Consider the following 26409-nt stretch of genomic DNA (forward strand, 5'->3'; position numbering starts at 1 on the left):
CTGACAGTCTATTTTGTTATTTTGGGGACATGTTTTTTTTGTGACATCCAGTTTGTTCTACCAACCATAATTTAAGATGCCTGCTGCATGCTTAAAAATTAAAACATGGGCAGATCCATCAAGTAATGAATTAATCATCCACACAGAATTCCCTCTGCCAGCCTGACAGTAGGATTCTCATCGCCTGTTATACTCGATCAGTCTCACATCTGCCGTTGGCATGTGCAAAATATGCGGGATGTCATTCTCAAAGTGCCGCCACATCCTTAAATAATGTGACTGTTCTGCCTTTCTAACACGGCTCAGAATCAAGGTTTAGACAAGTGGCGTGATGTTTATTATCCAAGGGGGCAACGGTCAAGTGTTTTTACCTTGGGTACTTCACATGTATGGTGGGGGGGGGGGGGGAGTGGTAACCAAGGAAACCCAGAACATCCATTCATAAATGTGTAAAATATCTCCATGTTGGCTTTGACCCGAGTCTGACCTTTACATGGCTCTCAATCCAGCATTGAAACCATCCTCACAGAGAATCTCCATAAGTGTCACAAAGGCCAAGGTTGTATTGGTCACAATAGTCAGTCAGGCGTGGCAGAAATTCCTAGGTCAAGCCACAGGTAGAACCAAGCGGCTGCAGGAGTGCCGACCTTCAGAAATTACACCCAGCTACTGAGACGTGCGAGAACATCTCTGCATATCACTGTAGAAGATGACGGCGTGAGCTTACTCCCATTTGTTATTCTAATCAACCCAATTTCCAAGTGCTCCTGCAGTAGAGAATCGTGGAGAGCCTGGAGCTCATCCCAGGAAGTGCAGGACACTAGGAGGGGGGAATCCCGAATGGCGAGCCCGTTCATTGCAGGGTTTTTGTGACCGCAAGTACAGTTATGCTATATGGGGAACTGGCCACCAGTCAGCCACAAAAACTGAGAAATCCACCTAAAAAAAAACACACACAACAATCTAAACTTATGAGTGATGAATACATGAATAAAACAGGCTTCCTCGGCCAAGTTTCTTACATTTGGATTTAACTGGAACAGTGCCATCAAACAATTAACAACTGATACCAATACCTTACCGATGTCTAATTCAGCTATTGCTGACACAAATTAATACGTTTAAACACAAGAATGAAGTTCACTAGTACTGTGAGGCTCAACTCTTGACAGATGCCGTTAAGACATAATGCGACACCTAGCATCAGGAAATAATGGTGTTTAAGAAAGTCCTTCTAGTCCAGCAGCCACTGGGGGAACGGCAGTGGAACACCGCGCTCGAGAAGATCCGACTAGATCATGTCACAGTGGGATGTTTGAAAACACGGTGGGCAGGATGCGTAGATGGAAACAGCGGGAGGAATTCCGGTCGGATCGTTCTCCTGGCAGGGGTGAATCACGACCTGCACGGCGAGGGAGTTCTGATCCACCATCCTGCCGGTGATGATTCCATATTGAGCAAAGCGTCGACGAGGCAGCCCTAATGGGTCCCCTGACCAAGAACATGAGCGGCATTGTCATTGACAGATTAGTAGGTAAGTAGGCGTCCAATGCTCTCAGTGCTCCGTGCAGGTGTTGGGGAACGACGATGTTGGGGGGGGCGGTGGGCTTGGAAATACAAAACCAGCAAGAAGCCATTAGCCTCTGAGGAAGTCACTGAGGCGATGAGAGCCACTCCTTGCCATAATCCATAGTCCATCATATCAGTGGAAGAAGGCACATGTAAGGGAGGGGGAAAAAATCAAGACTTTACGAGCCGTAGAAATGAACCCATCTCTAAGAGATAAAGATGCCATGACTTATGTTATGTCTCATTCTGTCGTATTTAACATATATCACCATTCCTCCAAACATCGACCTTTAAGGACCTCTATGCCTAGTCTCTCAGGATTAGGAGAACATATAAGGGTAATATAATCAAGGTCCAGAAAGGGAAATGCTTGTACAAACAGGCAATGGATGATGGGAAGTGACTGACAACAAGGTTATGAGAAGATCAGTGGAAGACAAGAATGGTGCACAATCACTCTGGAAACAAAGTATACGGCCAAAAGCACGAGGAAACCCCTATTGATTAGTTGAATTGGCTAATGAAGCCACACATATTGACACTGGTATACGATTAAGTCCACAGCCATAAATCCGCAGCAGTGATAACCGGCAGCAGAACGGGTGGTCGAACACAAGAGGTTATTGACTTCAGCTTGGCACCATCACAGCGTGGCAAACCAGTTCACCAAAATTCTGCCCTACTGGAGCTTTTCTGGTGAACCACAAGTGAAGTGATTGCGAAGCGGAAACGTCTGGAAGCAGGTTCCACAAGATACCAAATTCACTCAACATCCGTACCCAACCTCAATGGCAGAAGATCCCACCAGCAAAATTCCAGCATCTAATGGAATGATTTCCCGACAGAGTAGAGGATATTACAGTAACTAAGGACCAACTTTACAATGAAACTCTTTGCTTTTGAAATGAAATGTTGGACAAGCTGGTACCCAGATACCATATAATGCATCCTTATATTTACTGGAAATGTACTGAGGGGCGGCAGGAAGAGGCCAATCAACAGCACCACTGTCAGCCATCCCACTCACAAAGCAGAGGATTCTGGGAAGGAGCATGATGAGAAGACGCAGGGCCTAGCGGCCGCACTGCACAATGCCCTGTCTCCAGCGGAGCCGCTTCTCTGCAACTTGGGCTAGACATGCGGCTTCACATCCAGAGCTGTGCTAGAAGCTTCCACCTCACCCACCCCAAACACGTGCCGCCGTCTCCAAGGAATCAGGCAGGATGCTTTACATATTCATTCAATAATCGGAGAGATATTGCATCAAAATTGAGGCACTTGTCAACTGGCTCTGACTGGTGGCAGATTACAAAATAAAGCTCAAATCATTCCATTCAGAAGTATTCACACACGCCTTGGCACTGATTATTACGGCAGTCCACAGATTACCAAAATCGTCTGTTGTTGAGTGATGTCCACCGCAGCACTCGCAATCAAACTCGCAGGAGGCTAGAGAACCAAAATGCAATTAGACCCAACATTTGTTTCAAGAAGGCTTCTGGTTTAAGATTATAGACTGGCGGTTTGTGTCATGAGATTCTAATTTCCCGATAAGAACTACAAACCACATACAGAGAAAGGCTGTTGTCAAACTGCATTAACTGCAGCACACATGCAACATTTCAAGAAAGTTACATCACCGCTACCAGCCGTGACATTTTTTCCTGACAGACTCCACCATCTCAAGATTCCAGGTTGTGCCTCTATACCCAGGATTAGAAGGTTGCCAATTCACATCCTGTTCTCGACAGAAACGTCACATCTCCATTGGGCCCTTGAGGAAGGCCTTAACGGCCCCGCCCCCCACCATCACCACCAAAATGCTCCGGGGGTGCAGACAAATGACCCTTAATTCAGACCCCAAGCTTCTTTCTTACCTGTATGTGACCGTATGTTTCAAACAAGTGAAGATCGTACATGCAGAAAGAAGCATCCCAATGTACTTGTACAAATAGCAAAGAAAGCACCACTTCAGACTAACTGGTGGTCACGTGACATGCATGTGCGCCGCTCAGTCTGAGATCAACAGTGTTGGTGACATCAGCTTGCATGTGTTATACGGAGCATGTGGCCCTTGCTGGTGGCGCTGGACTTTATTACACCCCAGTCTGGTTTGTGTGTAAAGTGACACCCACACACGCGAACACACACACACACACACACACACTCACACACACACACAGCAGCATATGCCTGTGCTGTTCACAGTGGCCGCACAGAGTGACAGCCAATGACTAGTGTAGGAGGGCTGTTAATTAACTGTAGATAATTGTCTTCGAGCTGCAGACCCGCTGCCGACTGTGGGAGTAGTTCAGCGTGCCATTAGGAACCCCGGACACTGCTTCAGCACGCTAGATGCTAGGAAGGGGGCGGCTGGGGGGGGAGCATCGGAATATATTTGCGCAAACCAGTTAAGCTGTGACATTATTTACACATGGGGCTGTCATTTCCAAGTGAGGGGGGTCACCCTCCCATCTTCAAGGTTCTTCCCCCACCTCCATCTCAGCCACACATCGAGGCATAACTCCGCTCTCCTTCTTCTCGCTGTTCCTGGATGGAGCCACCAAGCACTTCTTTTTTTCCTTCCCTTCTCTGCCTTTCGCCTCCGCCTTTCCGGAAAAGATTACAACCTGCCCACTCAGTGGGACTGGCACAAAAATTTCCCGCCGTGAAAATACGCCCCGGCACTCCTGGCTACGATGTCGCTAATCTCATTAGCGATTTTATACTTCTGTTGGTATGAAATCGCTGCCTCGGTTTCATTCTTCCTGTTGTCGTCTCGACAAAGAGGAACGGTTCCGCGTGTTGGAATGCAACAGAACAGAAGCCAGTTCTCACCCCCCCCCCCCCCATGCTCTGGCTTAATTACCGGGGGGCTGTCAGACTGGCTGTAGTCATAACTGATGGACATAGGCAGGGTTCTCTCGATAATCCCTGGAGACATTTTTATTCTGCAGACGAAAAGGTTGACGGCATCAACACAGCGACAACTGCGATCTGTGGGAAAAAAAGAGTGTGGAAGAAATTAACAGCGAGCCTCCCGAAGCAGGAGGGGCTGGCGACCCGGAGTTGGGAGTCGTTTTCAAGGTGGCTCCGGCCACACCGAACGGGACCTCGAGGAACTGAACGCTAATCATCCTACCCGCCAGCTCCGGTGCACGCCCCGCTGCCAACACGCCGTCATTATTTGGGTCTTCAAAAGCCCTGTTTTTGTTTGCCACGGCCCCCTTAGGCTTGAGTGCGACGGCATTTTTCGGCATGCACTCTACCCCACGGAAGGCGGACTCTCGCCGACGGCCTCTGGGGGCTTTTGAGCCGCACCGGTGCCAGCCCAGAAAGTTCCCTCAGAAGCCGGATAGTAGGTTACAAAAAAAAACCATAACCCTGAGAAGCTGTCAGAGAGAGTTATGAAATATTTACAGACAAGGAACATTTCTCTCCCCCTTAAGCTGTCCCCTCCAGAGGCTTGAGTGATGCTTTAAGTGCAGGGCTGAAGTGCCACGATCTTCTGTTCCAGGCTGATTTGCCTTGTTTGCTCGCCCCGTCTTCTCTGGCGCCGCCAGGGACTCCGCCGCTCCGCCACGGAAAGCAAAACCCGCCGCCGGAGAGTCTGAACCAGTGTAAAACAGCCTGATCGGGGCCCACGAGGCCAAACGCCATAGTGAGGGGGCCGGTCTGGGGCGGTCAGGCCAGCTTCAGAGGAATCCCTCAACGCATTTGCATTAGCCTGAATCAGAATGACATAAAATAAAATGCACATAATTGCATCAGTCTTTAATTCTCTGACATTTGTCAGACCGCTCGCGAATATGCTTGTCTAAAATGACATTAGGCAGGCACCTGCAGGGGGGGGGGGGCACTGAACACCTGCCTGTTTTACCAAACCCATTTAATGTGAAGCTATGGATGAGCTTTATAGGTACTGAGTGCCCCTCTGAAAGTCCAGGCACAGCCGTGACATTAGGGGTGCATGAAAGCCATTAGGGGTAAATCTCATTACTGTCATTAATAAGTTCCAGGTCTTAATTGCACACTGACTGCTAAAGGTCATAAATGATGCGCTTTTTTTGGGAGAGAAACAGCCTTTCCCCCATAGGTCTGGATAACTGCAGAAAGTGTCCCAGTTAAGCATCCCGCTCGGTGGTTCCCCTGCTTAAGTCTGAACCTACATCCTTTCAAAAATCACAAGTCCAGCTCCTGAAGGATTAGGCCACTTCCATGCCCGCTGCAGAACTCTGGCATGAGCGGAATCAGATCCCATACAAGCCACCACGGGCTTTGCTGAAACTGGTGCAATTGTCCCAGCATCCCAAGAGATGTGACATGATTTGCCATCGGATCTCATCCTCAGCAGCCAGGTCGTGCAGCGCGCCAACCGAACCCAGCAGAGCCCGTCGACGTCCAGGACGGGAGCCCCTGACATCAGCCGAAGCCCCCATCTGTGCAAATAAAACCAGGCCCCGCCCCTCCCTCATCTCCTCCTCTTGACGCCTCGCCGACCAAGGAACGAGCCCATGATTTATTCAGGAGCTGACTCTTAGATCTGGGAGCGCCATGTTCTGGGTCAAAGTGGGCCGAGAGAGGTTTGCCTGACATTCAGAACACCGGCACTCACTGTATCACATAAATCTTACTAATGATTTAAGGCAGCTTAGGGTCGTATATAAACATAACTATTGGCATCCAGGATTTAATATGCAGAGTCACTGGAAAATTTGGGATAAACCGTGCTGACTTATAACCCCCCCCCCCCATCTGCAATTAAAGCTTTGGCAGAAGAGTTGCTGCAGGAGCCCCTTTGAAAGTGACTGTAGTCGTCACGACTGCAGGTACGACTGATGGTATAAATAATCCCAAGAGGTGTCATAATGCTGCTCAAATGGTTGACAGGGGAAGAAATATTACGCCAATTCTGTCTTCAATAAACATAGCCGACTTGGTGGGACGGGACACATGTAAACGCTAACATATGTGCGTATAATGATCGTATAGCGAGTAAACCTCCTCTGTCGTTGCTATGTAGCTGAAGGGGGGGGGGGGTGTGCATTTGTCTGTAACGGCTCACAATTTTGCCTCCACCAGCTTCCCACGGTAGGTGTCAGCCCTGCCGTGATTAAGTCGCCACGGGTATGGGAAGCGGACTCCGGGAATGGGAAGCAGACTCCATGTTTAATGGAGGTCCAACGAGGGCTGGCCGGAGGGCCGCTGTGAGCAGCTGGCCAATTTCCCCGACAGATGAACCCACTCAGACCCCGAATTTCCAAGGGGTCACCCTCCCTGCCATCATTACTTTCAGGCCCCCTCTCCTGATGGACCCTGGACCCTAAAAATTCCAGCTTCGGGATCCCGTGCAGCAAATACATTATTTGACCCCTCCTGACCTCTTCCTTCGAGGCAGTAATACGCATGCATGAGGAGTGGAACAGATGCAAAGAGCCTGCACAGCCACTAGGGCGGCGCTGTAGATGATGCATCAAAATAGTCACTGAGACTCAATAAAAATGGAATAAATTTAAAAAGCAGTAAACAAACAGTTGCATCGTTATGCAAATTAATTCACATCGACTGGTTTTGACCTAGACAAATCTACACTCTAAGCCAGAGAGAAGTGATGCAGATATTCAATACTGCATTACTGAGTGTGTCGGGGGGTTTGTTTGGGGGGGTAAGCATCTGTCACACGACTGGAATCATCATCACATCCAAATCAGCTTCCGACGGCGTGTCGCGCACATGCAACATCGCGTCGGCGCACGTGACGCTTACACTTGCCTGCGGCACGCGGCGTCGGTCTGTGTGGGTACCCCGAGATGCCTGAACACCCCACCCCCAAATCCCTGTCACGAGGCCCGCCAGACGGCCCAGACTCACAAGCTGGGACAGCTTTCAGCACAGACCCCTCAGGCTATGCGGTTAGATTCGAGCCCAGGGTCTCTGCTGGCCCCACAGGTAGGACTGCAAAGATGAGTAAAGAGCTTTGTGAGCTTGACATAACACAGCATAGCTTACAGTGATCCAGAAAGAGGGAGAGGGCAGGGTACATGCCATAATGAATATTAGGGAGAACGTTCCAAAATAACACCCCCCGAAAGGTCTGCATAATTACCGCTCTCGTTTACATTGTTCCGGGGGCGGAATGGAGTTTGCCGGAATCGTACCCCACGCCCCCCTCCCCCCGACACATCACTACTACAAAAGGATACTTCCACAATGAATAGCAATTACGGATGTTCTTCACCGGCGAGACTAATTATAAAAAGCCGCAGAGTAGAAAACACGGCCCTGGAGCACTCAGACTCAAGGACAGCTCAGATCCGATAAACGCGAGGCCGGTTCAACCCAAGCGTACGGTTGGGCTTGTTTTTATCCAGTCACCGCCTCGGGTTCCCATTCCGGACGGGCATTCGGAAAATCGGCGGGGATCCCTCACCTCTCTGGGAGATATTGATCGGAACAGCGGTGTACAGGTCGCTGTCATGTGCAGCTGTCCGTAGTGACTGATGGTTGGGGATGAAGGAGGGGTTGCGAATGGGAATGGGAGGTGGGCAGGGCAGGGTAATCACGCAGTCTGTCCACTACACCACATCTCTGATGGTCACGTGACTTATTCCAGGAAACCGTCTGGAGGGCGAAAGAAAGGCAGTTCTCTGAAGCCCCAGCCTCACCTCGTATGCCCCTTCGCACTCTTTTGATTTGCCCCCCCCCCCCCCGTTTCAGCTGACACGTTCTTCCTTTCTGTTAAATTAACTGGAGAATTAAAAAGTGCGCAAGCATGTCACTCGATACCCCCCTATTTTGCATTTGGGGGGGGGGGGGAGCAAAGGAGGGGGCTCTGCTCAGCGTGAGGTTTGTCTGTGGGCGGCAAAACAGCTAATCTTGAACGAAAAGCGCGGTGCTTTTCAAAGCTATCGACTGAGCGTTGTTAATTCAGACCTAATTCAGACGGTCACTTTGGATGGGCACACAGTTGAAATTAAGATTTTACATCACAGGGTCACTGGAATCTGCCACCATAGCAACATCCTGTTGTATGTATATCCCATAATTATTACCTAGTGAAGAATACTGCAAATAGATATTTAAACAATACAGTTTATTAATCATAAATTCATGCACATGTACATTTCACAGGGGAGACCCCCCCCCAGCATGGTACACCACCTCAAAGCGCGCCTTCCCATAATCCCTCAGTCTCACAGCAACGAATCTTAAACAAGCCTTGCTAAAGATCCAGCCACAACTATAAAAGGAAATCACGTGTTCTCCAATCAGAATAAACGTGTTGGTGTGTGTGTATGCTTGCATATTTCCAACATTTGGTTGGAAAACGGAGTGAGACCACAATTCTAACAGAGAATGCAGACCCCTGCAGCTAAAATCAAACCGGTTCCTGCGTGTAGGTTGACGTTCGGCGCCGATCAAACCACAATGAGCACGGACACGTGGAAAATGAAAGGGCCCCGTGACCGCAGCACAAAGAACGGATCACACTGTCAGCAATCGCTCCAATAACGGGGCGCTACACAGCGCACCATCAATCATTTATTAAAGCACAGTCCCGACAGATGGGGTGCGGCGGCGTCCTCGGGCGTTCATATCGCTATTCATTAAAACCCGCGTTCAGTGGCGCCTCTGCTAGCTGCCGGCGTGGTTATGGATCAGCCGGGCCGAAGTAGATTTACAGCGTGACGGAGAATGCGAGGTAGCTTCAGAACACGCCGCCGTCGCATCCCTGTCGGCACAGTGGAACCTAAAGTGGTTTCAGAGCCGGGGAACCCCTGACAGGAGAGTTTACTGTCCTTAGCCAGCACTGTGCATCCTGGGTAGGGAGGCTTTCTTTGTCGCTGGGTCCAAAAAGGTGTCTCTTTAAGGAGACAGTGAGAAATAAGCTGCTAGAGACGACTCTCCTGCTGATATTGGAACTGCATGGACTGTGACAGGATGTGCACAAAGCATAGGACAAGACAACCCTGAAGCTGATGCATCAAGCATGGCGCGTGGGAGTTTTACTTACACGAAAATTTTCTGAGGGCAGAATGAAAAATGATTGGTTGAGAGAGACAACCAATCAGATTATAGAGGAGGTAGTACCAAGCAACTAGAGGAGGCAGGACTAACCAAACAAATGCCTTGGTCCCTCCTCATCTACAGTAGTTGCTTAGACCCCCCTCCACTACAATCTGATTGGTGATCTTTCTGAACCAATCATTTTTTGTTCTGCTCTCGGGACATTTTTGTTTAAGTACAACTCCCATGAGCTCAGACATGACCACAGGCTGCGCAAAGAGACAAAATGATCCATATATCGATAAAAATGCATGAATAGCAAGTCACGCCCCCCAGCCATAATCCTAGGCAATTTAGGCCCCAAAACGTGAGCTCTGTAAACACGCGTCATAGATCAAAATGACGAGGCTCAGACGGAAAGCCGATCTGTGCGGTAAGCCGGCTTCGCCCCGATCGTTAGCTCGCTCATTAGCACCAAACGAGGGAGGCACGCCCTCTACGTTAACTTGTATATTAAAGTAATCAGCCGGCTTTTCCGACTCCTGGCGCCAGCTCTAATTGACAAGATGGCAATTATGCGAGAGGCATTTTTCCTCCGCCCCTCGGCAATGAACTTCACATGGAGGGCAGGGAGATCGGCCAATCAGGCCCATATTTTTTTGGTTAAAAAGTCTGTCCCTGATCATTTCTGTCATTTGCTGTGCTGTGGCCGAGATTTTTACAGCTCGACTCCCATCTGTTCCCCCACCGAGTAAATGTGTCCCTAGTCAGGTGTAAATAACCCTACTTACGGAATCCAGCACTCATACGCAGGCCTTTTTCTCCAAAAAAAAGAGAGCATGCTTCCTAATCTTTTCCCTTTTTCATTAAATTTACAGCATCTACAAAGCAGGACTTCGCAATACGAGGGCGAGGGAAAAAATAACGTTTTATGACGGTGATCTTCTGAATGAGTATGACGAAACAATGGCGTGGGGACAGAAAATCCCCCATGAACCGTCTGAATGCAGCTGCAAATGATAAATCCAACCAACCTTAAGGCAATTTCCACTACGCTGGGCCTTTCCGGAAAAATAGAGTCCAGGAAATAGAAGCAGGCAATGCTGGTTCCACTCTGTAACTGCATAATTGGTTTATTAATATTATTATGGCTTTACTATTCAGAGTCCCAGTTTGGTGGGATTTCACTGAAGTGCGACAACCTGTAGTGTTACAAGACTTCAGAAATGGAGTTTACTCTACCTGGTCTTCAATACCCTGTTGTATGGAGATGGGTTGCCTCTACCTTAACTGGAATCCTCTGTTGTCTGGGAAGAAAGCAGCTATATTCCAGGGTGGAAGGATAAGCTTATTAGGGCATGATGGTTGTTGTAGTATTTTTTGGGCCCCGTGAGGGCCCTAAGCTCCCGCGGCCTGTCCCCAGTCGCATACCTCCAGACAAGGTGACAGACATCCCCCCACACGTCCAACAGGATTTGCATTATTAATCTTTATTATGGCAAAGCCTGGGACTCCAAGGAGTGTGACAGCCAGCGATACGCATGGCCAGTTCATTACTGGCAGCTCCACGGGTGGTGGGATTTACTGTGAGATGGCCCCAGCACCCAGCGCCCCTTCCTGTCGCATTTTAATAGGCGGCAGAATCATGTCTCACGCCGTAAAACCGTCAAGTGCTTCCGAGCGGCTTAAATGATCGCCTCCTGTCAATCTCTCCATCACGTCTCTATCCCTCCACTCTACGCTTGCTCTCGGCCTCCCAGCAGTTTCATCGATGGTTAACATACATTCAGACCTATGCGGAAATAATACGTATTTTGTCCACTTTCAACCAATAAAAATTCAAATTTCAATGAATAACAAGATAAACAGCACATTAAAAACAATACAATCAAGTAGCTGTAAAAAGGTAAAGCCCATTTCGACAAGTAGCGTTAGCATGGGCTGAGGGCATTCACTTTGATTTACCGTCCAATCATTTTCCCCCGCAGTCTCGGCCAATCAGCAGATCGGTGGCTAGACCGAGTTACAAAACCTCACACGTCGCTACACTCTGTGTTTGCCGAGGTGCTCCGCCTTCCATGGGACCCCCCCCTCCCCCCCAAATCCGCCTGATTAATTCTTCCAAAAGGGAACGAGTGACACAATTCTGGGTATAATTTACAGGCTGGGCCCCTCGAACCAGGCGGCTGGTTTGTCTAAGACACATAAATCGATGGACGGTTGTGGCGCGGCCACGCTTCAGACACAAAGGATTTCACTCGGCAGTAATTAGAAGACGCTCCGTCCTCGGGAAAAAGAATGAATGACACTGGATTGGTGGAGTAATCAGAAGGAACCACGAGTGGAGAAATTACTCTCCTGCAATATAGTGATGCTCTGAAGAGGTTAGAATGTTTTTGCGTGTTCTGTAGTCACTGGCTATCAGTATTTTGAGCACAGGTCGTGTACATTGTATCAGCACCTTTTTTGCACTTTTGGACTGTCCCTCCAAGACAGAGCGAAATGCCTCTTTTTAAATACTGGTAATAAACAAGACAATAGACAAACACCCCCCCCCTCCCCCCAAACCCCTGTAATCATCCTGGTCTCATCCATCAGCCCAAAGACGCTTTCAACTTTGCGCTAAATGTCAGCCGTGGAGTGTGATGTGAAAATGGTCGGAAAATGGCAGCCAGAGGAAAAAAAACCTTTCACCAAACACCCACCCCCCCCTTCCCATCACCCCCATCCATCCACCGCCCCCAGTCTCCACCATACCCACTCTAGATAGACAGAAACTAAATAAAAGGCAAATCTGCATCTTACCCGTACACATTTTCTACGTGTGTAGCATACCCACAGAGGGGAAAAAATATCTGTAACAGACTGACCGCTGCTCTTGTCTCTGCTCAAAACGGGAAGGTACTGTGGCTTTCACATGGGATAACAATGCAGGCAAGAGAAAGAGGTTCTATTATTCCCGGTTCCGGCAGAAACAGCTCCGCGAATACAAAACGAGAGTCGTACGCAGCGCCCTGGCACGTTGCTCGTCACTAAGGCGTCGCTCCAGTGCGACGCTGGATTCTATTAACTGCAGGGGGACTGAAGCAAACATTTGCTTTGATTTAACATAATTGTGTCACCCATAAAATGCCCTTTTCAACACCCCGTACCAATGGACCCGAACATGATAAAATGTCATTAGGAAATGTGTTTATAGATAAAAGGAAAAACATCAGTACACATCACAGTGTAGCTCCGGAGAGCTAATGTTATGCGTATATGCAGATTGTTTACATGGGGGAAAAAAGATGGTTTACTCAAAAAAAGAACAAAAGAAAAAAACATTTATAAATATAGTAAACCACAATCGCTAAAATCGCTGTGTCCTTCAGAAAAAGGGACAAACCGTCAGCAGGCACCCAAAATGACTTAATTGGTTGAGTTGTTATCATCATCGTTAATTGATGCAGGCCATTATGCGTTCCTGTGACCCACTATGACCCACGGTTTGCTAGTATTTTACTGGGCTGGGAGAGAATTTGTAGTGAAATGGGGCGGGGGGAGCTTGTCACATAGGAACAAAAGCAGTTAATATTTCACACCGTCATAAGTAATTAATGGCCCATAACGCCCCCACAAGAAATCACAGAACATAAATAAAGCTCTTCCAAATAAAGCCTGGCTGTTACTGTGAAGTTTAGCATTGTTATGACGGGGAATATCGAGCCGAACCGGGTCTGCCGGGTCAGCACACTCCCAGACGCCGTCAGCCCCTTCCTCAGCCCTCCAACTTCTAGTCTTTGATTAATTGTTACTCGGGCCAGTAGGCCAGACCGAAACAGTTCAGCAGGCTCCCAGTGGTTAGCCGTTAGCAGCCGCTTTGCTGCCGCCGGCCGGCCCTGAGAGACCGGCTCCATTCCAAGTCCGGTTTTCGGCAGGTGCAGCCGGAACGGGTCCAGGTTACCTGGGGGCCACCTGCTCAAAAGGGCCATGCATCTCTGCCAGCATGGTACACACCTCCTCCAATTAGTGATGCTACTGCTAGCCCTCCCCCAGCAGCGGGGACACAACAGGGAAAAAAAACCCAATGATAATTATTAGCGTGATTTTTAAACAGCCGCCGCACACTGCCACACTTCCACGGTGTCTGCGAAAGCGGATCTTTCGATACAAATTTTAAAAATGGCAGTTGCTAACCAAGACCAAATGAGAAATAGAAGGTTTGCCACAATCGTAAATTTCTTTACATTTTTAGCTCACTGTTTGCAATTTATAAGGCTGACAGGTAACACATTACTTAAGGCCATGTTTTTAGTAATTTATAAACACATTCATAACAAATAAAAAGGCATTCATAAAGCATTATAACCACTGCAATAAATATTTAACAAAAGGCACAACACGTTATATCCATGTATATTATGCATTATGAATGCTTTATGAACCTCTCATTTATAATGCACTATAGATACTTTTATAATGCATTATTATGGTCGGTATTAAGGATGCTTTGTACTGCATTATAAAGGTATCTATAGTGCATTGTAGATGAAAGCTTCATAAGACATACTGCATAACAAACATGGCTATAATGTGTTAGGCCTTTTTATAAATATATATAGCCATGTTGATAATGCATTATGAATGCATTATAATGCATTATGAATGTATTTTTAAATTACTTAAAACATGGCCTTAAGTAAAGTGTTACTGACTGACATTTTACTGAAATGAAGCAAGGTGAGCACCTCGCCCAAGGCTAATGCAGCAGCGTCCTTCCAGGGCAGTGAATCGACAGCCTCCAAGTTGCGGGTCCGTGTCCTTAAGCCTGGGGTCTCCTGGGGCCCCGGACTCAGCGTTCAGGAAGCACAAGGCCCTCGCTCATCGATAAGCCCAGGCCCATTGTCACGGCGTGCTAATAATTAATTACAGCACCGCAGCACTCATGATGAAAACATGGCGCAGATGGGCTCCAGAATGCAGCTCAGGGTCATTAAAATCCGCACACAAAGGAGGGGGAAATGTGTCAATCTTCCAAAGTGGGCGGAGACAGACGTGAGCCGGCCCTTGCTATTGGGTATCCTCAGCCGGCCCTGCTGTGCTTACAGCTGTTCGGCACTGAGCAGGGTAAAATATAGTACGGGGGAGGACAGAAAGACAAACGTTGATGGTGTGCCAATTCACATGGGGGGCAGGGAGGGGGGGGGGGGTGTCCACCAGAAAACAAAGGTTAAGTGGCCACCTTGAAGAACAGAAAAGAAGAAAAAAAAACCCAGACCGTAGCTGATGGCAGTAGGCAAGGTCTTGATGACATGCAGCACAGCATCGAGAGAGAGGAGATTTGTACATTCAGTGACTGTTACAGATCAATTCACACTAAACTGGGGAGAATTACTATTATTACAAAAAAAAAAAACATACTTGGCAATGAGAAGGAAGAAAAAAAACCTTCCACCCATGAACAACGCAAATCAATTTGTGCAGAAGGAAATTACCTCACAAATGCAATGTGTCGTTAGTGTCTCACACTCCGGCGTACACCTGCCCTCTCTGCTGTTTCCTGCGTAAGTCAGCCTCTCGAATGATGCAGCAGAGAGCAGAGGGCGGCAAGCCAAAGGAACACGGCACACAGGCGGAGAGGTAGCAGCTATGAGACAGACACGCTGCACCCGCGAGCGACCAAACTGCAGGGGGCGCCAGCTGAGAGCGTACAGTGGGCCAGACGGTCGGCTTCAATACTTCGGGGATGGTTATCGGGGAATAGGAGCACAGAAGAGTGATTATCCAGCCCCCGCACCGTTGCAATTGGGGGGGCCATGCGGCGCTCGTGAATGGCAGGCTCTCACTCACAGTTGTGCGAGTTGAAGGAAACTCGCCGATCAATTATGAGGGTATAGAAGAGCTGAATGGTGCCTTGATGAGCGAGCCAAGCAAACCGGAATAGGTTAATCAGCAGTAATCCAAAAACAGGTGTTGGACATTTTCTACCCCCCCAACCCAAATTATATGATCATCAGAACCGAAGACCAAGGCATTTAATTAAAAGGGATGTCCCAGTCTCCTTTCTTTTCCCCCCGCAAATGCTGTGAAGCAATACTGATTGCGTCGGTTCACCGAGAGCAAATTGCTTTTTCTCAGAACCCGTCTGAAGAGATTTTGCGGGGGGGTTGGAAGGTGGGGTGCGAGTTATCACTTATCATAAGAGCCCCATAATGATGAGCATAATCCTCGAATCTTCCTCTTCGCTCTTTGTAGTTAATGCGTGTGTACGATTGGCTCAGGCAGAAATAAACGCTCAGACCTGAGGATTTTGGGAATCGACCTCATGCCGTACGCCCGCTCCCTCGGAGTAAAGCCCATCCCTGCAAGACTAATCTCAGACGATGGCAATCTCATTTTCGTGCATGTGCCTCGTTGTTTTGGGATGGAAATAATTTTACCCGCCATGACCTACAAAGCAGAAGAAGTCAAACAGGAAAATTGAAATCAATTCCACCACATTTTCATCCAAATGCCCGTCTGTGCTTCCAAATGGATTCTACTCATTACAGTAATAAATTAAAGCTCTCAAGATCCACAAGCTCTAGAGACCCCACAACAAAAACCAAACCTTCTTTTCTTCCCCACCGCATGTGTCTTTATTATCTTTAGTAGAGCCCACTAACCAATGAGTCAAGTAGCCATCAAATGCAAAGAAAACTCGCTAATTCTTTGAAGGAGCTGCTCGATACATTAGACAGTATCAATATCCTGTCACCGAGTTCCTGCACAATATTCTTTTGAAAAAAAAGCTGAGATAAGGTCTAGCCATTAAGCAGCAGGTTTCCCAGAACATTACATGACAATTTTTAAAATTCCATAAAGTCGACTCAGCAGGAACGGAGCAAATCAAATAGCAGTCGGCGACGTGTTCAACGGATGACTAAGGAGTGTGCGGTAGGGGATGAACCAGTATGATGCAGAAGATCCCAACCTTGAAGTGAAAGATCTGACGATGGAACGGGAACTGAATCTCTGTGGAAAGTTCCCAAAAGACCCCAAATGTCCATGTGAATCTTGCCAATGACCTTTTCCTAAGGAAATCAGGTTGACCTTAAGCGGTATTCCGGGTGTAAAGCACCTCCTAAATAATTATTACAGATCATTTTATACAGTATCTTCAGGCCAGAGGCGAACGCAGGGAGAGCAGGCTAGCAACGGAGAAAGAATCGTAACAGTGTTGAAATTAGACTTGTTCAATTAGGCGGTCTGCCACATTCTGGCATTTGCCAGAGATTTATGCCTGTATTCATTTGGCCGAAATCGATTCCAGCACCAAGTGATTGACAATATGTTCATTGTGGAAAAACTCACCACTCCCCCCCCCCGCCCCCCCCACCACCACCACCACCACCCAACACGCTCACACACATGCAATTCGCTACACTCATCAACTCTCCCCTTGAACAGTGGCTGCTGGGTTTCCTCTCTCGGGGGAGTAATTGATTATTCTAGAATTGATAGTGACTAGGATATATCAACCACAGAAAAATTAAGAAGGTCTAACAGGAGTCCTTATTGCTTTTTTTTCCCCCACCCCCCCATCAAATTTCCATCCAGACTATACTCCTTACAACACATCTAATCCTCTGTGAATTTTAATAGTGACTGGGTGGCTCTCCTCTCTGGAAAATTGGTTATCTGGCTGTATGCGTTTCCATTGTCTCCCCGTAGCCTGTGGGTCCTCCTCACAATCTCTGAATGTCATCGTAACGCCCCCGCCAACAGATTAAATTTCAGGGACTACACGGCATGCTGTCCATGCTGAGTGGGGCCAGCAAACGGCCCAGTCCCATCTCTGGCCAACTTGCGCTGGCTCGAAGCTGCAAGCAGCAGGAGACGATCCGTCAAGAGAAGACGCCACCCGTATTTCCACCCACCATCCCGACTGGTCAACGGAGGGCCCCCGCCAGGCCATCCGTCAACATCCTGGTCCAGACAGTAGTATGGACGATATGTGCTGGGTAACGAACACAGAACATCAATCTGGACCTTAACTGGTCTTTGGTGAGCCGGTAGACTCAACCCCTGAGCTCATAGATCATTCAATCCTCGCCCCCCCCCCCTCCCCCCAATTTTCATCTCTGCATTTCTCTCTACTGACATCCTTTTCACAGGTTCTCATAAATACTACAATACAGGACAAGTGGACAAGTACAGGGAAGAGAAGCAAATCGGCATGAGGTGGAATCTGAGTTTGAGGTACAGTTAAATTGTGCAGTGGAGGTATAGGTCAGGGCCTGGTGTTCGGGGATTTCTTTACCCTCTCAGCATTTAATGACAGGCCAGGTTTAAGTAACTGAGAGTAACGGAGCTGGGTGCTCCACATGCAACCTGATTGGCCGAGGGCATCCCTGCATGCGGGCCGGGGTAGCAATTCCAAGGCACTGGGGCAATCCCCAGCTGCAGATGCCCTGCCGGGGTCCGTTCCACATCTAAGGGACAATCGATCCAAACTCAAAGCCACCTTGACGACTCTGCCATCATGTCACCGTGACTCACCTTAATGACAACATGCCACCGTGTGCCTGAAGTATCTTACCAATGACTGGCAAGGCACCTCATGGGATACTGCTGACTAAAATTCAAGCAACATTTTTTTGCTTTACATTTATTTAGCAGTTGTTTTTAACCCCAAAGCGAAAGCCGATGTCCCTGGAGCAATTAAGGGGCCTTAAACAAGGGCCTACCAGTGACATCACTCTGCCAGCAATGGGATTTGAACCAGTGACCTTCCAATTACAAACACAGAGTCCTGACCTGCAGAGCCACACGCTGTTGGTTTTTGCTTATTTGCACACATATTTTACTTTTATTTTTCAAAACTACATTTTGAGGAAGTTTCCTTTCAGCTTGTTGCAGCATCATAAATACTATGGGAAAATGCATAACCTCTAAAAATAAAGCACCACAAACTGATGGAACCACTCCGCTAGACTAATCTTCCTTGTATTTGCTCTATACGCTCGAAGTAATTCCTTTCATATTAAGTGCTTTGTATTCCATTCTCTGCCTTATTTGCTTGATGCAATCTCTCGGTAAACCTTCCACCATAGACTAAGAAGTGTTCCTTTTTTATACAATCACAAATAAGGACAGAGAGTTCTCCTTCCACTTTCATTTGTATTTTTTTTTTTTTGTGCATACCCATCAGCAGAATAAAATAGGGGGCTGCTTCAGTTGTGGTTTTGCTGTCACAAGAGCGCAGATCCTGCTTTAATCCCCTATTTCCAAGACGTGCAATTCAGCTAAATTTGTGACTCGACGATGATATTATTATTGAAATAACCTTTAAGTGTAGATCATCACTAGCTAAAGAGTGCCGCACATTTATTAAGTGTATTGTATTACGAGTCCTTTCCCCATTACAGCGCTGTACCACCAATTGCCTTCGACCAGACCAGCCTGACGTGGCTCATGATTGGTTAAATCCTACACTGCCATTCAGCTGAGAACAGTCAAACAGCAGCCTTTTGCATAGTGCTGCATATAAAACTGTCCTCACCGTTTCCCAGTAAATATTGCAAGCTTGGAATAAAATTAAGCGATCCAATCATTTACCTCCATTTCACCAAGGATTCCTCAAGCGGGACCTACAGTCACCATCAGTCTGAAATAAACCGCACGGTCCAGTCCACAGCCTCTCATATTTCAAACCTCTATATCTAGCTGTTTTATATAACTTTTGAATTAAAAATTCAATGGGTTTTTTTTAAAGAAACACAGCCTAGGGGGGATTGCTAGTTAGGTTACTTTTAATTTAGCAAACACTTCTAAATTTATCTGGTCGGCGTCTTCCTTAAGATTTATGGCTGCTTTTTATATTTGGATGCCACACCAATGGGATAAATTATAGGTGTAACAACAACTTGTTTTAAATAGGCTTCCCCTATGACTGGTGCTGTTCTGGGTGTACTGGGAACTATAAATCCAGGCTCCTGTGTTCCCTTTCAGTCTGACCTTATAGTGGTAAAGCAGCATTCCTGGAAAATGCATTTTAATTTTTAATATTATATGTAATATAGGAATATAGGGATAATATTATATGCAATATAGGGAATTTAATTTATAATATTATATATCATATAGGGATATGTGCTGATATGTGCTTATGCATATTGATATGAATATAAGTGTGAACAGAAACTCATCCGTGATCAAGGATGCCTAAAAATAGAGAGGGTGTTTGGCAAAGTCTGCAGATAGAACAGAAGAACCACTGTTGGTTTTATCATCTTGGCAAAAATAGAATCTGATATTTTTAACCAGAGAAGGTCATAATGGTAGGGAAATATCGCAAAATTTCTCTCCCTGTCATCTGCAAAAAAGATGACAAACTGATGATGATAAACTGAAAATAAAACACGGCCTTTTAGAATGACTTTAAAGCAGAGAAAAGATGCTGAAATTCCAGCAACAGGGTCAATGGGTTTATCTGCCTTAGGTTGTCATCATAGGCAGCATGACTCTACATGTTATGGAAAGTGCATTACAGGAGGAAGGCAGGAAGGGTTTCATCTGTAAAGTTAATATCTATATTACTCCTGCAAAATGCTAAGCTAATATGAAAAATCCATCCATACATACATACGTTCTCCATCCGATTGTTCATTTTAACAGCTTATTTTTTAAGGTTTACAGATCATTCAATTGCACATTCAGTGTTTATTCATTTTTCCCCTTGCATTGTTTGTTTGTATTTAAAATTGGGAGAAAATGAACTGAATTTGAAAAAACACTTCTTTACACAGTGTGTAGTTAGAGTATGGAATAATCTTCCTGTTCATGTAGTGCAGGTTAAAACCCTGGGCTCCTTTAAATCAGAGCTAGATAAGATTTTAACAACTCTGAGCTATTAGTTAAGTTCTCCCCAAATGAGTTTGATGGGCCGAATGACAATATAGGCCCACTTGACTTGACCTGACTTCTCCAGGACCGGGTCATGGGGGAGGTCTGGAGCCTGTCCCAGGCAGCAGAGGGGACAACACATGGGTACACTCTAGACAGGATGTCAGTTCGTCACAGGACCAATCAATATTCTATATCAGTGTTTCCCAATCCCATCCTCCCTCCCTCCTTCTCAGGGAGCAAAAATGTGGACTGTCTGACAGGGAGTTAAGAGGAAGCAAAAATGTGGATTGGCTGTGGGTCCCCAAGGACTGGATTGGGAAAGACTGTTCTATATAATACATAATAATTCAATCAACAACCTTAATACTATCCATCTTCCAGCCACTCCATCCTGGAGTCTGTCACAGGAGGCCCAGGGGAAAATGCAGGGGACAGCCTGGAGGGGGTGGAATCCCTGTGTATCAGTACCATGATAATCTCAGTACATATCACACAGCAGTACATCACCCAGTCAAAGGCTCGCTGTTACAGACAGAGCAAAGCGCAAACACACCTGGACCCAACAGCCATCTGATGCTCTCTCAGTTAGTAAGAATGAATCTGGTATTGTCTTGGACAGTGTTTCCAAATCCGATCCTCGGGGACCCACAGACAGTCCATGTTTTTGCTCCCTCCTAGCTCCCAGGGGGAGCAAAAATGTGGAATGTCTGGCAGGAGCTTGGAGGAAGCAAAAACCAGACCAGATTGGGAAACACTGGTCTAGGAAACAACAAGCGTGCTCTGACAGTCAGTACTGACTCCCTCCCCTGGTACAGTATGGCCATTGCTGCAAATATATTCTCAATATTTACATTTTCCTCAGTCGTTTTAGAGAATAGAGGTTCTTTTTCTGAAGACACAAGCGTCCTTAAAGTTGGCTAAAATGGGGGCTGGGCCGGCTCTCCGGTGGACACAACGCAACCCATCCCTCTCGGGGGCGACAAAGAAACACGACGGCGCTTTCATCCAGACAGCTGCCGCTTCGAGACGGCCACCTTCCGCCCGCATGGATTCCATGGTGGCTGGAAATTCATAAATCAGCCTATTGACCTTCACCCCTGCTTCTGACACAGCAGTACGATGTCATCAATCTGCGACAGCTCCCGCCTCTGAGCCGACGGCCGCCCCCGGTCCCGATTGATGGATCCGCACATTAGTTAGAGTGCCTTCCAAGGCATGTCAGCAATAAAGTGCAGCGCTGGAGGTAGAGCAGCACTGATGGAAGGTGACTGGCAAAGACAGGGAAGCCAAAAATCCCCAGGGGTCAAAGGTCAGAATAATACGGTAATGCAGGATCGATCCTGTCCATTCTGCTTAGGACACTCTCCTGTGAGCAAATGAAACATTACCTGTATAGAAAATATCACAGCCAGAAAAGCCTTTCAGGAAATATAACAATGTGCATTAATCCTTTTTGTCCAATATTAACTGACAAATGTTCAATATTCAGGTGCCTACAATGTTTATGAATATGAATATCACGCTTGTAAAAGAAAATGTCTAAAATAAATAGACATGAAATTCTGGCAGCTGAGCCAACGGAAGTACCCAAGTCCTCCTTACACTACTCATCTCAACATTTTAAATCCCACGCCTGACTACGCAAATGAAAAATGTTAAAAGTTATTTGGTTTCGGAAATACGAATTACGCACCATATCTTCTCGCTTTCAAACTGTGGGTGGTGAGGAAGGACCAACAATAACTGGCATGTTGGACTAAAATACATAAATAATTTGCAGAATAGATATATTTAGCTTTGCAAGCTGCGTATTCACAAATATCATGATAATAAAGTTTGCCCATGATTTCGTGTTGTTCGCCAGCGGAATTCCCGGAATTGCTGTGTACGAGAGAAGCCATAATATACTTAAAGACGTATTCTTCTTTTCAGGAAGCCCTGATGATCGTCATTAAGTGTCTTGGTGAATACGGCTGTATGCATTATAATTAGGAATTAAATGCAAACACTTGACATCCGACACTTTTTTTAGCGACGAAGGGAAGAAAGGGCGGCCAAGTTTAAGGAAATGAAGACAAATGTCAGCACATTGTTTTATCTTTGCTTCCTCACAAGGCAAGTTTCTCAGATTCCATCTGCGCTCGGACCTCCTGGATGCAAACAAATCTACCATTATTCCTCCCATGACAAAAAACGCAATCTCCTTTTATTAAACATAAAATAAACAATAACAACAGTATACGTCAATGGAAAACTAAAAACAAGAATCATAAAAAATAAAAAATTGCAAAGTGATCGTAATCTTTTGCAGTCCCAACTGATGAAGCGAAAAAGCATTTGTCGTTTCACAGAATGAAGGTCTGAGGTTTACTCTAAGTAAACGATGCGCATCGCGTATAGAAATTACACGCGATAAAATTACAGACGTTCTGTAACCTCTGAATTGGGACCAATTACATTTTAATGGGTAGTAGTAAAACATTAGGAGCTGGATTTCTACCGGCTGTCACGTTTGTTAATTCATCAGTTTGATTGCAAATGTTTCCAATGAATGTCAGTTCCTGTGAATATGGAAAACAAAAAACCAGCTGTCTTATGCCACGAGGTTAGTTTAAGGCTCAGAGAGGAACTTCCGTGACCCCAAGAGATCCATAAGAAGACTTGGGAAAGAAACCGAACCGGTCAATCTAGGGTTGTTAATGATGAAATGTTTGATCAAACTGCATCCCCAGAAAGACAAAAAAATACTATCTGCATGCCCCTTTCCTCCCTACTTAACTATTTACTTGATTTTAAAGAGAACAGATTTTGATTTTCTGCGATGATCACTCTATTCTGACATCATCATCATCGTCATTATTATTATTATTATTATTAAGCTAATATATAACGTCTACTTCCCGCAAAAAGTTGATTTCCTTTAAAACTTTCATATAAGAATAAGAATTTTAACTGCCATAAGAAACTTTATTATTCCAGGTTTTACTGTACATACTGCTGATGTAGACCTGTTGAACTAAAGTTTTTTCCCCGTTGTCGTCGTCAACAGCACTTCTAAATACAGCACCAGGTAAAAATTCTAAACGATAGGGTTATATATGAAAACCATATTTAATAGAACAGTGACACAAGCATTAGGTGAGGCTAAATAGTATCAAAGTAAGGAACGTTTAAAAAACGTCCGTAGACATATTAAATGCAGGATAGAGAGGACGTTTTAAAGACATGTATACGACTGTGAATATGCCGGATCTTCCCAGATTCACATTGTTTTTGGACTGTATTGGATATACCGAAAATCCACGCTAAACAGCAGCCGCACAGTCCATTGCAGACCGATTTCGGGAACTGCATAGCATTGTACTAGGATTTTACAGACAGGGAACCAGTTTTTAGATGCCTTATAATTATATGTGCAACTGCGATGTGCTTAAAAATACACTGTATTAATTAACGGACATCTTACCTTGGCCGTATGCCATCGGGGCACAAAGGATGAAGATGAAGAGGAGCGCATTCACACGGCAATCTCTTGTTGTGCACATGTCTTGGAGAGTACGCTCCTGAGCTCAGAGAATAATGTCCTTGCGTGCGTTCAACACTTTCCCTTAGAAAAGAGGAAAGAGAAAGCGAAAGATCGCCCCGGGGTGGCCACTCGCCGTGGGAGTCCGGTGGACGAAGGGCAGGTCCGCCCGTTTCGGAGCGGCGATGGGGTCCGCGAAGTGAGATCGGCGGAGAGCGGAGAATGCGCGTCGCTTCAGCGGCTCAGTCGGAGTGCGGGCTGCCCCCTTGAAGACAGCGAGCCGCCGCCGCCGTTTCAGCACCGCGGTCAGCTCCTAGCGTCAGCAAACGGAACAACTTCGGCTCCGTGGAAAGTTTGCACCGTACATAATCTAATACTGCCCTCGTTTAAATGGCCCAAGTATTACATTGGCTGTGTTTAATTTTTAACCGCCAGCCTTTACTATTTAATACGAGCTCGTTTTACTCGGAATGTGCGCGAATATTTGCAGTAAAAGAGCAGTTTTTTAAAAATCTTTTTTTCGCAGTCATTCATTAGAGCAGCTGTACTATTTTATACTTTAAAACCACATAGGCTAAAGATAAACAATTTCCGTGGTCTCCATGGCAATAAATAACATTTTCGCTAAAATATGTACCTCCTTTTCACCCAACTTATGTCATACATAGGCCTAGTAGAATTGTTGTCAGATAAAATAAGATAGAAAGCCCAGACCTCTTGGATCTTAAAAAGGTTTCTCAAAAATATATACCAAATACAAGACACTACAGATTCTTTAAAATAAAAGTGAACAAAACCGAAAACTTGTTTTATTATTTTAGTATAGGGGCTAGTAGCTGCGATATCTTACGAAGATAACACTAATATTAAAAAAAAAAAAAAATCTTGTCGCGGGTATTTTTGCAGTGTTTAAAAGGCACTTCCTCCTTAAGACAATCGTGTTAAGTATTCATAAAGTTGTCCGTAAAATAAAACTTTTACATTTAAAAATATATGTAGACTGAAATATTGCTTATATAAAATTGACAGCACTTTGGCCGTCTTCTGGAACGCGCTGTTTACATTCTGAAAACAGACCGATCTACAGATGAAAGAACATTTTAAGCACTGAAAGAGAGTTTTGGGAGAATTGTATAAATTATAGTAGAAAAGTTAAGTTCTGCCTTGGGAGTTAAGATATGTTAATGAATTTACATTTTCATAATGATCCTACGTTTTTGTCCCCCTCAAAACGCTGGTCTGTTATTTTGTCTCACCTCACCTTTGAGCCCAGCATATCACCTGGCACTTACAAACACCATTAATTAAACTTTCAAAAGTTCAGCTATGGAACTGACTTCACGTGACCCTCACAGTATGATGGAATTTAGTGCAGATGCTTCTGTTGATGTAAGGTGTTTGCTTTTCATATCTCTCACATGGAAAGGCTTCTCCTGAGTGCCTGTTGGGCAAAGCACAGCACCACTGGGTCAGCTGACCCAGAGTATGCCGAAGATTCAGGGATTTCAGGAGTCATGCAAGAATCCTAGTTGGGCCTCAAGTTTGGGATCTTACCGAACAAACACCAGCATGAGGACGACTAAACGAACAGGAAGGCACACATGTGGGGTGTTGGGAGAGATGAATGTCAGACAAAACTGACAAACAGGGGATTCTGCTTCGAGACTTGGACAAAAGAGTTCCTGACATGAGTGGAAATCTCACGCTCAAACTGGTTATATTCACATGACGTGTTTGGCCCACGCCAAGTCAAGAGAGAAGGTGCTACTTATGCTAGATCAGGATATAGCCATTTACTCTCACTGCTCGGCGAATAATTCCAAAACTGCCACCGCGGGGCCGCGTGGCATCGTTAAGCACCAGAATCACATCCATCCCTTAGCTCATAATCCTAAATTCCACCAACCTTTGGTTTCCGTGGATATTTCCTTGGCAACTGTGATTTATGCGCACTTCAAAATGTGTGGTATAAGTCATTTCCACATCTGACACTAATATATGTAAATTGAATATCTCGACCATCGCCGGAATGCCGTTCCTTTGTCCCGCTCGGTTGCAGGGCCACAAAGCTGCAGAGCCCTTGGTGTTAGAAGTGCCATGTGCTTCCGGTGGATCCTACAGCCAGATGAAAGAGCGCAGCAGGTCAGTGGCTGAGCCCACGCGCTCAGTCGTGTTATTATTTGACTAATAGGCAGCCGGTGTAGCGCCGATAATGAAAATCAAGCCAGAGAGACAGTGACCGACACCCAGAAATAACAAGGTAAAAATCCATGGAGGAATCTCTCAGAATACTGAAGTAATAATCTCTAACAGCATCTCTGAGAACGGCATTTATATAGTTACCATTCGGGATGTGAAAGACTTCCAGGCAAAGCAACATTACCCTCCGCCAGATAATATATTTTGAATTTAGTTTAGTTATATATGGAAATTTATTA

General features: G+C 46.0%; 1 protein-coding gene across 1 annotated transcript in view; it reads right to left on the reverse strand.

Annotated features, from left to right (window-relative positions):
- sez6b (seizure related 6 homolog b) overlaps positions 1–24286 on the reverse strand; it is a 164552-nt gene extending 140266 nt beyond the window's left edge. Inside the window, exon 1 of the mRNA XM_072701537.1 lies at positions 23915–24286. Within this exon, the coding sequence (XP_072557638.1) occupies positions 23915–23993 (79 nt within the window). The 5' untranslated portion in view covers positions 23994–24286. The remainder of the gene's footprint in view (positions 1–23914) is intronic.
- Between the last annotated feature and the right edge of the window lie 2123 nt (positions 24287–26409).

The sequence above is a fragment of the Paramormyrops kingsleyae genome, chromosome 17, assembly GCF_048594095.1.
Source record: "Paramormyrops kingsleyae isolate MSU_618 chromosome 17, PKINGS_0.4, whole genome shotgun sequence".
Lineage (NCBI taxonomy): Eukaryota > Metazoa > Chordata > Actinopteri > Osteoglossiformes > Mormyridae > Paramormyrops > Paramormyrops kingsleyae.